Below are 16,308 nucleotides of genomic sequence, written 5' to 3'. Positions count from 1 at the left end.
TTTACGCAATAAAATGCATTTACACTCCACTTTGAAACGGCGTTTTTTTTGTGTTAAAAGATTTTGACCAATCACAAGAGTTGAAAACAATAGCCAAGAAAAGTTTACAATTTTACATGTTCCCCACATAGGATTTCTTTGTTATTCAAACTGAGACCAGATTTTGTTGTATGGAAGATGGTTGCAAAGTAAGGATGAATATATGTACCACTTTATGAAGTTTTGTTAACTTTTGCTGTTTAAGCCAATCAGAAGTAAGTACAGACAAAAGAAAAGTTAGCACCTTTTTAGCATTCCAACATGTTCGTTGCCGTTGCTGCTATCGTTCTTATCTGGAACGTTTCTTAATGAAATCGGAATATTTCACATTATTACCGAATGACTTCCGTTGTTCTTTGCAAAGTTTCATAGCCATTGTCGCAGCTAAATGCTCCAGTATTAATGATGAAGCCACCTTAAATGATGTTTTACGCCATGAATGATCCTCATATACCAACTGAAAGCAAAGTAAGCTCAGTCTCAAGCCTTGGGAGTCCCTATGCGCGCGCGGTACTCTCCATCCCGACCAGCGTCAAGTGGGGAGTATCGGGGTCGCATCAAGGGCTGGGGACCGAGCCTGGAAGTATGGGGGGAAGACGGCCAATTAAGAGAGCATACATCACCACAAAACACTATTAAAAGGAAGGAAAACATCACGTCTGCTGTTGAAGTGGAAAACAAACAATATGATTCAATCTTTGAGGTGAGTACTTCCACGATAGGTTATTATTAAAAGAAAAGACCAAATCGTACAACCACCCCCCACCCCCCCCCCCCCCTCTCCACCTTACCCCTAAAAGAGTAACTATTGTAGCGTTTGCGAGCAGGCTCAATTGTGAGTTCGAAGAAAATTTTGGCAGCAGAGCCCACAGAGCGCGAAAAGAATGGGTCGCTCGCACAAGTGAGCCTGCTTGCAGGTTAGCTACGGAGCAAAAGGTCCCACCAACCTTTTTAATGAATTCCACAACTTCTTCATTTGTATATCCGTAATACGGCTGTAATGCAAGGGTGTAAATTTCCCACAAGAGGACGCCGAATGAGTAAATGTCCGACTCCACTGTAAACTTTCCCAGCAGCAAGGCCTCTGGGGGCATCCATCGGATCGGTAAAACAGCTTGTCCCTCAACCTGAATATATTGTAACGATATTTGGGTCAGTGATGCATGTTGCCTCTGTTGATAGCATTTTTTCCAGCTCTCAATATCGCTGACTTTGAGCACGTGAGAGGCGCAAGAAACAAGCGTGATCGGATGTAAGAGCGCGAGGGAAATGTGAGAGTGCGTGAGAAGTGTGAGGATGTGTAAGAAATTTGTGAGAAAGTGAAACGTATAATGGCGCGTGGGAAATGACAAAGTGTGAGCATGAGAGGTTATAAGAGCGCGAGTGAGTTAAAAGAGTGCAAGAGAGCTGTAAGAATATGTGAGAGATATATGAGATATGTGAGAGCGTGTGAGAGATATGAAAACGCTTGAGAAGCATGAGAGCGCGTCAGAAACATGAGAGTGTGCGACAGATGAAAACACTTTAAAAATATATAGCCTGAGAAAACAGGCGACATTTAGCGACGCTACCACTGGTTTCCCCACCAAAAGACGTCTGAGAAACGAGCGCAGAAATTCCATACTGATGGCTCTTCACTACCCAGACATGGGTAATGCTTCTGATTGGTTGAATCAAATTTCCCACACCGCACGACCAATCAGAGGCACTACCCAGATCTGGGTAGTAACGCGTCATCAGTATGGAATTTCTGCGCGAGTTTCTCAGACGTCATTTGGCGGGGAAACCAGTAGTAGCGCCCTCAAGCGTCGGCTATTTTCTCAGGCTAAAAAATATAAGGATGCGTCAGAGATATGAGAGTGCGCAGAGATATAAGGACCCTTGAGAAATCCAGTAAGTTCTCATCAGAGATATGAGAGTGACGAGAAATATAAGAAAGTTTGAGAAATACAATCTATACGTTTTCGTCAGAGATATGAGAGTGTACGAGGGATATGAGAACGATTGAGAAATATAGAAGATAAAGAGTGAAGAAAATTTTTCAAGGCGCGCGAAGGTTTGAGAGCTCATAAAAAAGATGAGAGCGTGTAAGAGATATAAATATTTAAGTATCGTTTGTTAAGCTTTTGCTGCGTTTAGTTAGCTAAAAAAATATTTTTTCTGCGATCGTTTTAGCAGTTAATTGAACTGAACTACACTAATTATATAAACAAATTGGTACTTCATACTAAGTAAGCAGGTAGATAGCACGTTATTGATGAAAGAACTGTAAATATTTTGCTATCCCAGAGTAAAAAATGTCCAATTTTATTAAAATTTTAGATCTATTAGAAAGTTATATGCTCGTGTTGCCCCCGTGGCGCAATGGACTAGCGTGTCGGACTTCTAATTCGAAGGTTGTGGGTTCGAGTCCCACCGGGGGTGGATAATGTTATTCCAGCTTTTTTGTTTTATTTGGGATTATTTCTTCCATGATCACATTTTGAAAAAATATAAGGCAGCCTCAAATTACATCATTACCTAATATTTAAGACCGTAAAAAAGTCGGTTAATTTTAGTTCTCAAAATCGCTCATGGAAAAATGCGAAGGGTTGAGAGTGTCATTTTATCAGGGATAAGTTATGATTATGTTTAAATGAAAAATCTTCTGTCCGTAACAAAATTGAGTAATAAAACAGCTTGAATAGCTCTTAGGTACATATGGCTCTTTTTAGTTGCAATAATTTACAAAAAAAATTGACTACATTCTTGTACACCGGTCTTAACTGACTTTATTACGAGGCACCTCCTTCTTGCGCCCGTTACCTCGATTAGTTTCTTCTTGACGGTTTTCCACTGCGACTAATAGACTTTAGTATACAGCTATTTCGAAAAAGGTTGTCGGAAAAAGTGCACGCGACAATCCCGGAAGATATTGTGGGTGGTTTTGAATTCACTGTTTTTCAAAGAAGTTTGAAAGAATGACACGAGAGGCGACGGAAGTATGTTTGCGGGTGCTAAAAGAAAGCAACAAAAGTAAGTTCGACAGCTATAGTGTCAGGAACAGTGTGTTGATCATATCCCATATTACCTATCGGGATTGTCAGGTGCACATTTTTTCCGACAACCTTTCTCGAAATAGCTGTATACTAAAAAGGTGGATTGGCTACTCAATCAGTGAATATCCTGCACTATTCACTGATTCACCTTCAGTTCCTCCGAGCGAGCGACGCCAAACTCCCGGTTTGCAGCCATAACAAACTAAGAAATTTCACAACTAATCAAGCAAGCTATTTCCAAAATACATGAAGAAGGTGACGAAGTTCGGTTTGGAAGTTTTAACAGGTAAAGCTTTTTGTCTTTTTGACTTGAATTTATCCATAACACCGGTGAAAAAGTTTTTTGTTTACAAATGCAAATCAAGCTTAACGTTACTTTATTTAGTTGACTTGTTCATAAATAAGCTTAAAACTAAATTTAATAATCTTCTTTACAGAATTATTTTAAATACAAAAAGAATTCACAACTCCTTTTGAAGAAACTTCCCCGCAAGAGCTAAGAAAAAGCTAAGAAAAAGCGACGACCGCGGCCGTTCGGTCATCGCGCGCCAAAATTGTAATCGTTGGCAACAGTAAATGAGTTAAAAATCATCATTTTTGTGCTCAATTATCTCACTGTTTTAGTATATACTAAAACAATTATTCACCTCAGTGTCGGTGGCTAGTAGTGGATAATTTACCTCGCCGCTTCGCGGCCTCGGTAAATATTCAATACTAACCACCTCCACTTCGGTGAATAATTGTTATTTAATCATGATACCCTCCATCTTTGTACGCTCTTAAGGACTGATGGGAGTTCAAAAACAGGTTTAAAGCAATGTCCCGTGCTTTCTCAGGGGGCAACTGCTAATACAAGAAATCGCGATCGAGTTTGTTTATTCTGGACAGCAGAAAATTGACGATAATGGCAAACTATGGATGAAAGCGATCACTGTTCCTTTTTTAAGATACAGTATCGATTGTAGATGTTCTCACAGTAAGCACTGTTGCCGTAAAACGTATCGAAACTCAATCTGACTCAAATCGTTGTGTCGTTTTCAGGAAATAGGCAAACTCGACCGAGATAATTTGTTTTGGCAGCTTTTATGACCTATTCACCCCCTGAGAAACCACCTGACATTGCTTTTATCCAATCAACCCTAAAGCGCGAGCAAAGATGGTGGAGGATGGTGGGTATCGAGAAAGTCTTTTGAAAAGAGATTTCAAGCAGACTATCACACAACTGAGGCCGAATAATGGGCATGCAGAGATTTCAAGCAGTCTGTCACTCTACGAAAACCGACTCACCTTGTAGTAGTCGGAAGCATAGATGTCCCTTGACATTCCAAAGTCGGAGATCTTTACGATCATGCCCGCACCCACGAGGCAGTTTCGTGTGGCCACATCTCTGTGGACAAACCTCAGAGTTTGGAGATGTTCCATACCAGAGGCACATTGAAGAGAGATTGAGAGCAAGTCGTCTTGAGTTAAAATGACTGTGAAGGAAATTAATACGCGCGTTAAAAAAAGCCTGGAAAAACAGTGGGCATATCTGTATTAATTGAATTAATTAACTAATTATAAATAACTATTATAATATATATTATTATTCATTCAAAATATTTCGCCGTCTCTGATTGGCTCAAAGCTCCGGCTAATTCTTCATTAACAACTGGTGTTTACCATATTCGGAAGATGATATGGAAAAATATATCATGGTTGGTATGGATATGGAGAAATATACCATCAATTCGTTAGTATACCGGTATTGCTCTTATCTTCCAAATATGGTATTGATCAGGCCCGGTCGCCTAGTTGTTTATGAGCGGATTAGAAAAGAAAACGGCCTCCACGGCTATCCGAGAAAGAAATGGCGCAATTTTTAACTAAAACTGAACGGAAGAAATGCAAGAATACGCAAAACAGATCGCTCAAGGGGTGATCACTATTTTTTTAGAGCCACTGTTTTTTTAGAGTATCTGACAGGAATCCCGAAACCTTACTCGAGAAATAGGCCAAGTTTTAAAAACAGTCTACGAGGATGTAAGCTTGTTAAAACTTCAAAATATTTTGAATGAATGATAAAACAATTATTGAATTCGGCTTTCGTAGGATGTGAAGATTTATGCAAATCGAGTTGGATATTATCTTCTAACTCACGTACCAGCACCCCCCCCCCCCCCCCTCCCCCGTGACGGTGATTTCACTGATCGGTTTTTTGAAGCCCTTTTTCTCGCGAAAATGGAAGTTCGAAAAAAGAAAACAAAACGTCATTAAAATTTCAATAATACCATTTTTAGGTCGTTAGGTTTTGCTGACTCGTTTGTAGTCTCCAAGGCAGGCTTTTTTAGGGAAGTTCATATTTTCGAAATAGGAGCTCCCTTAAAAAAGCCCGTGTGGAAGGCTAACTCGTTTGTAGGTTTTAAATGATATTGAAAATACACGCCAAAATCGTTCTAAAAATAAACTGGTCAATGAAAACTCTGTCACACGATAATATGGAAGTTGCTCACTCTGGGTTATAAGCTTCCGACAAAACCTATTTTTCTTGTCTTTAGGAAGATCAAACCTTTTTCCTTCTCCTCTCCCTCAAAGAAGGGCCCAGCCTTTCTTAGGTATTGATTAAGGTCTCCATGTTCCATGAACTCGAATATCATTCCATAAGGTTCCTCTTCTGTGGAGACAGCTAATAGCTCCACAATGTTGTCATGATGAAGAAGAGACATCAATGCGACTTCCTTGAAAAAGTCTTCTTTTGTTTCAGTAGAGCTGCCTTCTTTGAGAGTTTTGACCGCAACCAATAACTCGGCATCCTCTTTGCCATGGAGTAGACCATATGCTCTTCCTAAAACCAAATAAAAATTTGCATGAGACTTCTTTTAATCATCATCATCATCATCATCATCACCATTATCAAAATTTATTTATTTATTTATTCATTTTATTTTTTTTTCTATTTTTACTTGTTTGTCTGTGGAGCAGGCAAGGGAAAATCTGACAGAACGCACCCCTTTTTGGGTTCTGGGTACCAGAGACTTTTCATGTGTGATTTCAGTTTTTTCTCCGCTCGTTGCTTTGCTAAGTCTGACATTTCAAAGGAGAGCTTTTGCTTAAACTTACTTCCTGGAGCTACTATCTTGTGACAGATAATATATAAGAATGTAAACTATACTTAAATGCGCAATAGTTTTTCCTACTTTTTCTTGCCTTTCGTAACAGCCTACTATTAGACTGCAAGGTAGTGCGTATTCAGTTTGCATTGTCAAGTGCCCGTGAACAGTGAAAGAAAGGTCTGGAGCGAGGCTGAAAACGGACGCCGGCACTTCGCACCTTGAAAAAACGTTTCTGAGAGAAAAATCAACCGTTTTGCGATCTGGTCTGCTATGAAATGCTTTGGCAAAAGGCCATTTGCACGATTGTGCCACTTTACGACCACGACCAGAATCCTTTTGGTTTTTCCTTTTATATTTAAATCTGGTTATTCTCAAAAGCCCTAATTTGCACAAGAAAGAAAAACTCTGAAGGATTCTGGTCTTAGTAATAAAATGACGTCATGGTGCAAATGGCCAATTGAAACGAAGCTACAAAACTTACCCAAGAAAACCAACCCAAAGTTCCCGGATCCAAGGTCCCGGATGTACTCTACGCTGCTGAGAGGAACTTGACGCATATCATCCGGGTTAAATAGACTCAGGACTTTGCTCTCGTCCAGGGCGCGAATGGTTTCCGCTCTTATTCTGTCTCTCATGGACACGGCTGTGAAAGTGACGCCCTCGAACCCTCTCGCCACTTTCAGCGGTTTGTTGCGCCTGCGCCGTTCACAAACGAAGAGTGTGATAACTACGATGATAAATACGACAGTACCAGCTACGGCTCCAGCGAAGAGAGACGTTTTCAACTTGTTTGTTGACGGATGAGGGGAAGGCGTGAATACTACGGGAAGGTAAAAATAAGTCTATCACTGTTGAAAGCAATTCGCGAGGATTTAAAGTGTTTCATCCAGGAAAGGCGAGTGATTTTTTGTTTTGTTTGTGCGTTCTATTTTATTGTTATTATCATCATCATCATCATCACATATCACCACCATCATAATCATTATTAGTGACCTACGGGTACGTACGGGAAAACGAACATGTTTGCCTCGTAGTTTTATAAAAGGCAACTATTACTTCCCAGATGTGATAATGGCGTAACCATTGATTCTACCCGGTAGCCTACCCGTTTCTTCCGGGTAAGAGGCAATCTAGCCGTATTTACTGCTACCTGTACGGCTAATTTACCCGTACCCGTAAACAGAAATGGAGTATCTTAAGGTCTCTAATATTATTATCATTATCATTGTTATTATCATTATTATTATTATTATTATTATTATTATTATTGTTAGTAGTAGTAGTAGTAGTAGCAGTAGTAGTAGCAGTAGCAGTAGCAGTAGCAGTAGCAGTAGCAGTAGCAGTAGCAGTAGCAGTAGCAGTAGCAGTAGTAGTAGTAGTAGTAGTAGTAGTAGTAGTAGTAGTAGTAGTAGTAGTAGTAGTAGTAGTAGTAGTAGTAGTAGTAGTTCTCTTTTTGTTTTGTTCAGGGGACCAGGGTAAGCGCAGTACCGAGCACTCGAAGAAACAAATTTTCAGCCAATCAGAAGCACGACCCAGGGATGGGTAATGACATGTCAGTAATATGAAATTCTTGCGCTTATTCTTCAGACATCATTTCGCGGGGAAGCCAGCAGTGATGGCGTCGCGAAATGTCGGCTATATCTTATCAGGCTAGTAAGCCGCTAGTAGTCAATTAACCCTTTAAGCCCTAATAGTGAGCAACAGCAATTTTCTCCTAACGATATCCATACATTATCATGAGATGAGGTTATGAGAATTAATAAAATGATCACCTCAGAGAAAATACTTTGATCCTTTTTCAAATTCCCTTCTTTCCGCGATGAAAATGAGCGAGATCAGAAAATCCCCTTTTTCTCGTGAAGAGATCTCACTTTGCTAATATTCGTGCTCTAATTTAAAGGATACGATGACGTAACGCTTGACCTCGAACCAATCCCTCCCTTTCGCTCCGCCATTTCTTGTTTCGGTAATGGCGGACGTCCACCGAAGAAAAACATGGCTCAAAAAGTCGGACTTCCAGTTGGAATTACGGTCTCAAACTTGGTATGTGTATTTATTAGCTTTCAAACATTGTAAAAAACGAAAAAAACAAATGATGCTTGATTTGATCACAGTAGCACTTTAAAGGAAATGTATAGAGATCAGTTTGGAGAATTTGTATGTGGATATTGGGACTTAAAGGGTAAAGGAGTTTTGCACTTACCAAACAATCCCCAGTGAATGCACGTATCATTCTCAGCTTCGTACTCATTAGAAAAGCGAAGTTTAGCGCAATCGGGAACACCAATATGAGCGAACTCCAATCCTAATGCCTTCAGAATGTACTTAGCAGCGCCTAACATCTCCCTCATAGCAGAATTGCATTGCTGAAAAAGGGCTTCACAGTCCTCTCTGCAGTAATTGTACGGTATGTTGTTATCTTTACATGGAGGCAAAAAGTACTGGCAGAGGAGGATTCTTAAAAGTCGCTTGCATTCATCTTGTCCGTCTATTCTAGCGATCGCCTTCATAAACTTTAGGATTATTTGTTCAGTTCTATTCAATCCAAACCTGATGTCAAGAAATCGCGGGGTCAGGCGGTATTCCAGCATGGTGAAGTTTAACCACTGGTCGCAGACTTCACCCCGGTACACCTCACAAGTGCCTGAAGGACTAAAAAATAAGATGAACTCAGCCTCAATTTACACTTTTGCGAACCAAATACACAATCCCGTGTAGTAGTTTTGTCGCGACAAGAAAGACGTTATAGACAAGTCACATACAATCTAACCTGTATTAAGGGAGAAGTGTCCAAGGTTTTCCCCTTTAAGTCAACTCTGTCCAACCCCCCCCCCCCCCCCTCCCGCTTTTTAAAGATATCGTTGGGACAAGTACCTAGTGTTAGTATTAGAGGGGAGTCTGCCTTTTAGAATAAATGTCAACCGAAATGAGTGGAGAATGGCAGGGACATACCCTAAAGATTTCCGTTTTAAGGGCGTGTTTATCTTTTCATGTGTTAAAGAAAATGACTGAAGAAAGGCAGGGAGCTACTTTAGGTACCCATTTAAGGGAGGCGTTTATCTTATAGAGAGTCAAAGAAAAACACTAAAGAACGGAGGCGACCAACTCTAGGTGTCCATTTTAGGAAGGTTTCCGTCTTATTAGACTGTTCCAAGAGAGGATAAAGGGGCTACTCTCTTGGTTGTTCACAGTCCGCTATTTTTCCGTAAGATCTTCGAAGTCGAGCGCTTACAGTTACGCTTCCTAAAGATGTCAGGAGTATTTAAAATCTAGGAAGCAGTTTCTTTAAAAAGTCGGCTTACCTAGCTGATGTCGCCAAAGGTGTGGCTGTAGTCTTGACATCTGTGGACAAAACAGTGCTAATGGGAGTGTTTGTAGTCTTGGTTTGGTTGCTAGTGGTCTGGTTATTTTTCAGTACTCTGTAACACTGTGTCTCATGAACAGCTGAAGATGAATTCCAACAGCATCCCAGACCCAGGCAGTGGTCTTTTGTTGAGTTGTAAGAGCCACAGGAAACCAGGGTCACATTTGTATTCGAACAGCTGTTGTTAACGGCTATCAAGAAGAAAAAAATTGACTGTAAGTCCTCGAACAAGAGCACGCGTTTTTCGAAATCCAGGTAAGCTGTTTTACATTCAGCTGTGTTTGAATTCCAGATTGAGCCTCAAGACGGGCTTCCATAATTATTAACTTATAGATGGACCAGTTTGTTAGCTATGAGTCCCCCTTTATTCTTTAGTTTCGTTTCCCTTCTTTACCCAGGGTGCCAGAGACTTTTCTAGCGCGGTTTCCGGTTTCTGTCAAGTCTTTATAGTGACCCGCGCGGATTCGCCGCTCATGGCTTCGGCCTATAGAGTACTAAAGTGTGACGTCATAAAAATGAAATTTCTGAAATTATGGGATTGGTCCGGATATTCTGAAAGAACAATGTCCAAGAGGCCTACTTGCCAAAAATGAGCATTTGGGGGCAAATTGTCTCTGAGATCGTAGCCCAGTTATACTTACAAAACTCCATACAAACCCTTCTAAATTTTTTTTGGGTCGACCCAAAAAAAAATTAGAAGGGTTTGTATGGAGTTTTCTGAGTATAACTGGGCTACGATCTCAGAGACAATTTGCCCCCAAATGCTCATTTTTGGCAAGTAGGCCTCTTGGACATTGTTCTTTCAGAATATCCGGACCAATCCCATAATTTCAGAAATTTCATTTTTATGACGTCATCACTTTAGTACTCTATGGCCGAAGATGTGTCGGCCTTCGGCCAACACCGAAAATTCCCGCCGCACGCGAGAATAACCTCTGGTACCCAGGGTAGCCCCTGATCAGTTAAAAGAGGAATCTAACTTTGCGAAACAGGTTCGTTTCTTTGCTAGGGCCGGGAAGCCCGCGCCCGGCACAGAATACAAAGTTATCTCTTTACATCTAAGCGACATCGATATCTACAGTGAAATCTCTATTCAGGGGACACCCTCGGGATAAAGGCAAGTGTTCCCTGAATAGAGGTTGGGTAGGGGCTCGTTGATAATAGGCCTGATTTGCACAATGGCGTCATTTTACTGCTACGACCAGAATTCTTTACGTTTTTCTTTTCATATTTAAATTTGGTAGCCCCAGTGAGGTTTAAATAACAAAAAGCCCTCATTTGCGCAAGAAAGTAAAACCCTGGAATGATCCTGGTCATAGCAGTAAAATGACGCCATCATGCAAATGGCCTATGAACCAAGGAATAAAATTTTATTAGAACCCAAAAACTAAAGGCTTCTGCTCTTGCAGGCTGCAGAATCTGCTGATGAGGTATGAAAAATCATCATTAACTTATCTCTGCGATGTTATATGTTGAATTCCCACAAGTGGAGTACATTGATAAGGTGGTGAGTTAATTCATGTTGTGAAAGCTGTCACCATTGTGACTAGGACAATGAATACTTAAACGATCTTAAACTTATCGACAAATTATATTTTTGTGGTCAGTCACTTTTTGATTGCTATTGTTAGGTGTCCTCTGAAAGGGGATTAAACCCAGGTTTCGGGACCCAGAAAAAGTATCCCTTTCCCGTGAGTAGAGGTGTCGCTTCAATAATGTGAACATTTTTCCGCGACCAAATTTTTATGTCCCCTGAATGAAAGTGTCTCTTGAATAGAAAGGCCCCAAAAGAGACTGAGGCCAGTTCCACTGTATATGGGTAAAAAAGATAAAAAAAAAAAGATTGGGGCCTGAGAAAGTCTGCGAAGTACACCTCCAACGGAGACGACCTAGTGGCAGCCCCTCACAACCAGCCCCACCCCCATCCCAACCCTCACCCCCTCCCTTCTTGGGTGACCTGTCTCAGAAGTTCAAGTAGGATCTTGTCAACCCTTTGTCAACCATTAACAAAACCATTAACACAATTGTCTGAATATCTTGTTCCACACGTGATGAGATCAGTGACGTGACGAATACACGAGCGTGTGTTTATTTTCCGGTGCAAGTTGTTTTCTTTGCGCAATTTTCGCTCTGTGTGAACATGTATATAAACAACATGATAATAAAAAGACGAGTCTGGAGTGACTAAATATTACAAAGATGGAATTAGAACTTTCATCTTTTTAAACACTGTGAGTAGTTTGCGCGTAAAATAACAATAATCCTATCCATGAGGTCCAAATACGTGTAAATAATCTACTGCACTGCAATCAATAACACCCAAAGAGGCGATACTTGGATACTGAGCGACAGATCCGGAGGCTATAAAGAGGCAGTATTTTTAGGCAGGCAGTTATGATGCTAATATTAATTCTATCGTAGAAGTACTAATAGCTACTAATTGTATAAGCTTCCACTTCCAGCCACCAAGTGAGGAAAGATCATGTAAATGTTCTCAAAAAGAAAAGCTCTTTGCAAGAAAAACTGTGCATGTGCCAAGGTTTAAAATACTGTTAGTGGTGTCGATAGAGATGTAGTCATGTCTAAACACATTTAAAGATCACCCAGGCTGGTAGGATTTCAAATAAAAGGGGCTAAATATTTTGTTTAAGCTGTTAAAAAAGAGGATCAATCGCTCGGGAGAAGAAACGAGACAAAACCATAAAGGAAATATAACAATTGCCTTTGTTCATAAATGATTACCAAACACATTTTCGAAAAATTATAATTAACCGTTGCGGTGTTTATTTAGTAGCTCATTAATTAACGCAATTTATTAAAGCAGGAATAGCCGCACTATATTAGTATATATAAAAGCAGATTTCTATCGGGTCCAACATCTGAAATGCGAATGAAATACTAAATATTAAAAATCAGATAAATTAAGTAAGAATATACAATGTATATGGCGCTCGTTTGTAAAGTTACTGTATTTAGAAAACGTGCTTGTAAATCACTGAATAACGTATTGTTACAGTCGTTACAGTATCAGTAAGCGACAATCCTTTTCATCATCTATATAGAGGGCTGGGCTAGAAAGAAAAAAAGATTTCTCTAAAAAACTATTGATAGCTGTGAAATTTCCAAAAAATTATTGGACCAAAACTTTAAAAAAGCTGATAGCAGTTTGGACTCGTTTGATGTATATTAGCGGCTTTGATCGAGCTATAAGAAAGCACAAAACTAGCTAAAATTCAGACGTTTTACTCACCTGACAGGGGAAAAGTGAGAGAAAAAGAAATGAGTAGAACGAGTATACATTTCAGATCCATCCGATAGCCAGAAAATTCTCTTTTATCACTCGCGGAGGGCATACAGGTCGATGCAGCAGTCAGCTCTTGTTTCGAAAAGGTTAATCATTAATATTATTATAACATGGAGATCTTTTGGGTTTATTTTACAAGCGTTGGTGATAGATGAATAACAGGGTCGACGAATCTTGTCTATGAGCAGAGAGTCAGGAATGGACAAAAAATTGGAATGTTTGCATCAAAGAAGATATAGAAGCGCACGAGAAGAAGAAAATTGTATGACATCGTTTTTTTTTTACGGAAGGTTGGTTTCCCGCGCGCGTGTCATACAAAGCAGGGTCAGGGGGTCAAGGACAACGGCTGAGCAGCTTGGACTCACTAGGGACCGGTCATTATTTATCGCCCGGGAAGATGGAGGATTTTAGGGGGGATCACTTTATTTTAGGAGAACAAAAGGGGGGATCAGTCGTAACTGAGAACCCAAAAGGGGAGATCACTGAAAACTTTGGAAGGATTCAGAGGGGGGACCACTCAAATTTGCTTGGAAAATGAAGACATGGGGGAGGGAGGGGATCACTTTAGCGAAGTAGCATTTAAAGGGGGATGGACTACCCCCCCCCCCCCCCCCCCATCCAAGCGAAAAATAACGACCGGTCCCTAAAAAGGTAAAAAATTGGAGCTGGGGACTCCCAAACCGCGGGATACTCCCTGGTATAATGGCCTATACGTGAGAGAGCAAACTGCTTAATAGGAACTTACTGTAACTCGACGAGCATTGCTCTGTTGGTGAAATGTGTTGCCGTTCTACATGTGTTGTCAACAGTACAAGTCGTTTATTTTGAATACTCTGGCCAATGCTCTATCGGTCAGATTTGTTGCGGTGGAGATGCGCGCATTGCATAAATGACTCGAACTGCGATGGCTGGCCTTGGCGTACGTGTGTGCGCGACGAGGATTGTTTCCATAGTGAAACTTGTTGCGTGATATTTGCAAAGGGTTTAATCCATGGTGCTGGATTATATATGATAAAAGTTTTATAAAAAGTTGGTTTACAATCAAAATGGAAGAGAAATGCAGGGACCGCAGAGTAATAAGTTTGAGAGTGGTGGTGCTAATCCCAACTCGTAAGGGTTAGCATGTCAGCCAGGAGTCCGAGGTCTCCGTCAGGAAACAACTGTTATCCTTCAAGGGCGAATGTCCTAGGGGGAGGGTGCAGGGGATGCGCACCCTCCCCCCCCCTTCAGATGACCTGCGGCTTTCTAATACAACTGGTATTCTCAGGAGCCCATCAAATGGGCTCCTGGTATTCTGCAAAGTATGCAGATATGATATGTATTCTCAGCAGTTTATATTATGTAATTGCCGAGCCGAAAGCCTTCGTATTCGCTTTTAAAATTTGTTTACGTCACCAGTTACGCCGTTCTTCTGAGAGGTGTACCACTCCTAAGAAAAAATTCTGGATCCGCACCGGTCCTTTGATAATAACGCACGAAATTAAAATAATCGTATTGCCTCTATAACTTGCAATCAAAGAAAAGGAAAGCTGGTGTCCCCTAAATTGGAAAAAGTAAAGTTGTTCCAATCCCAAAATATTTAGGATAAAATAAACTACGTCCATGAGCGATAATGTTGTTAGTCTTGTTACCATGGCTCAGCCGTAACCTACAATACAGCGCTGAGTTTACCGGCACTTTTTCTTTTTCCAGAAAAAAGGTTTTCTACTACTTTCTACTTTCTACCTTTCCATGCGAACGCAATATTTTACAGTCGAAAATCTAACCCTCCTTTGAAAGCAATGACCTGAACAAAGTCTACAAGTATGAATGTACCAAATGGACAATGTGGCTTAAAGGGACAGTGTCCCGATTATGCGCACGCGCGAGCGTCATCTGTTTTTTCTTCAAAAGACAATAGAACTGTCAAATTAACTCGACAAGATTTCCTTCCGGACCGCACCGCCGACAGAGATTTGTTGTTTATATTCTCAAGTAATATTTTAGACTTTCGAAGAAGTCTTTCGTCTTATATAAAAATTTGGCTCGCGGTTCGAAGACTCATCGCGATTTTATCGCTAGCTGGGCCGCCTCGCGACCCGAAAATCTCGTTCTGCTCGCTTTAAAAACATATTTTCTAATTTGAAACTCATGTCAGAGGTCAATCGCTCCAAGTCCAGTAATATCTGCCTGATTTGCTCGCGTTCTAGCCTCAAACGTTTGAAAGACATAAATAAAAATGCAATCTCAACGCTATGAATCACCACAAAGGTTAGTCAAGAATGATATTATGATTCATGTCACTAGTTTTTCAAAACGTGTAGCGCCTGTTTGTTCGATTTTGTCGGCCGTAGGGAGATTCATTTAAAAGTTTACTAACGCGTCGTTGCAAAACATTCTGCTTCACGAAGCTCCCCTCCACAAGATCTCCTCAGTCACATCAATGTCTCAACGGTTTCTTTCTTACAGTCTTTATTGTTGCTGTTTCATTTCTGCGTATTCCTTTCACAATTATCTGAGCTTGTATGGAAGCTAGCAGAAGAAATAAGCCTTCAATCGGCATCAAAGTGCTTCCAATCTTTTGGTCCTCCAGCCAACGGCAATAAAAGTAACGTCAAAAAATCCAGATTTTGCCCAAATAAAAACTTAACAGGAACAATATATCATTGATCTATAATCCTGAGAAGTTTTAGCGTCGTATTGAACCCGGCCAAGCGCGATGCAAACGGATTTTTCAAGATTCTCTTACTCTCCTCGCATCTTTTGATTTCGCGACATCCTGTCCAAAAATCAAAGTTTGGTGCATGCGCAGTAATGGGATACTGTACCTTTAAGTGAATTTAAATAGATATGAATCTGACGTTCTTAACTCAACCAGGTAAAACAATTTGTTTTTCGACGATCTTAAAAAGGTTGGAGGCTAAGGATTCCCCCCACCCCCATCGCCCCAGCCCCTCCCTCTCCGTGGTCTCTGTAAATGATGTCTTGGTATGCTTTAAAGTACGGAAAAAGTCCAATATGCTCCTTCTACGATTTAAAATTCGCCCGCGGTCATTTAGATGCTTGAAAAGGAGTTGATCTGTGATTAGGGTCAGAAATTCTAAACGGATTATGAATGAAGAAGAAGTGATGTCACGATGTTTAAATAACGACAACTCTCCTCGCTTTTCGATGTTTGGTACGGCCATCTTGCCCAAGGTGTTAATCTATGATTTGGGGCTAAAAGATGATTTTTTTACAACGTGAAAGGGTAGAAGGTTGAAGAAGTACTTAGACAAAAAACCAATTTTTAGGTGCGGCCACCTTGGATCAACAGGGTTTACCTTTGCGCGGGAAAATAAAGTGCCGCGAGGATTCTGGGAACGAGAACCCAGTGCAGTGCAATGGAAGACATGATCATCAGCGGGAAATGAGGGAAAATGCAACAGTTTTTGGTCAAGACTCCACGAGAAATTGACTATTCTATAGCTGCTGCCTTTGAAAATGATTATT

General features: G+C 40.6%; 1 protein-coding gene and 1 non-coding gene across 2 annotated transcripts in view; one reads left to right on the top strand and one right to left on the bottom strand.

Annotated features, from left to right (window-relative positions):
- Positions 1-9,716, bottom strand: part of LOC140946346 (muscle, skeletal receptor tyrosine-protein kinase-like) — a 15,856-nt gene extending 6,140 nt beyond the window's left edge. The window contains exons 1-6 of the mRNA XM_073395448.1: positions 9,472-9,716; positions 8,373-8,821; positions 6,651-6,989; positions 5,626-5,901; positions 4,365-4,552; positions 987-1,166 (exon numbers count right to left, since the gene is read on the bottom strand). Of these exons, the coding sequence (XP_073251549.1) occupies positions 987-1,166; positions 4,365-4,552; positions 5,626-5,901; positions 6,651-6,989; positions 8,373-8,760 (1,371 nt within the window). The 5' untranslated portion in view covers positions 8,761-8,821; positions 9,472-9,716. The remainder of the gene's footprint in view (positions 1-986; positions 1,167-4,364; positions 4,553-5,625; positions 5,902-6,650; positions 6,990-8,372; positions 8,822-9,471) is intronic.
- Trnar-ucu (transfer RNA arginine (anticodon UCU)) lies at positions 2,390-2,463 on the top strand. Its single transcript has one exon. It is a non-coding gene; the product is annotated as a tRNA-Arg (tRNA).
- Positions 9,717-16,308: the final 6,592 nt, after the last annotated feature.

Source organism: Porites lutea, chromosome 8, assembly GCF_958299795.1.
Source record: "Porites lutea chromosome 8, jaPorLute2.1, whole genome shotgun sequence".
NCBI classification, from domain to species: Eukaryota; Metazoa; Cnidaria; class Anthozoa; order Scleractinia; family Poritidae; genus Porites; species Porites lutea.
The sequence above is the reverse complement of the archived record's forward strand: the minus strand, read 5'-3'. Positions and strand labels throughout refer to the sequence as shown.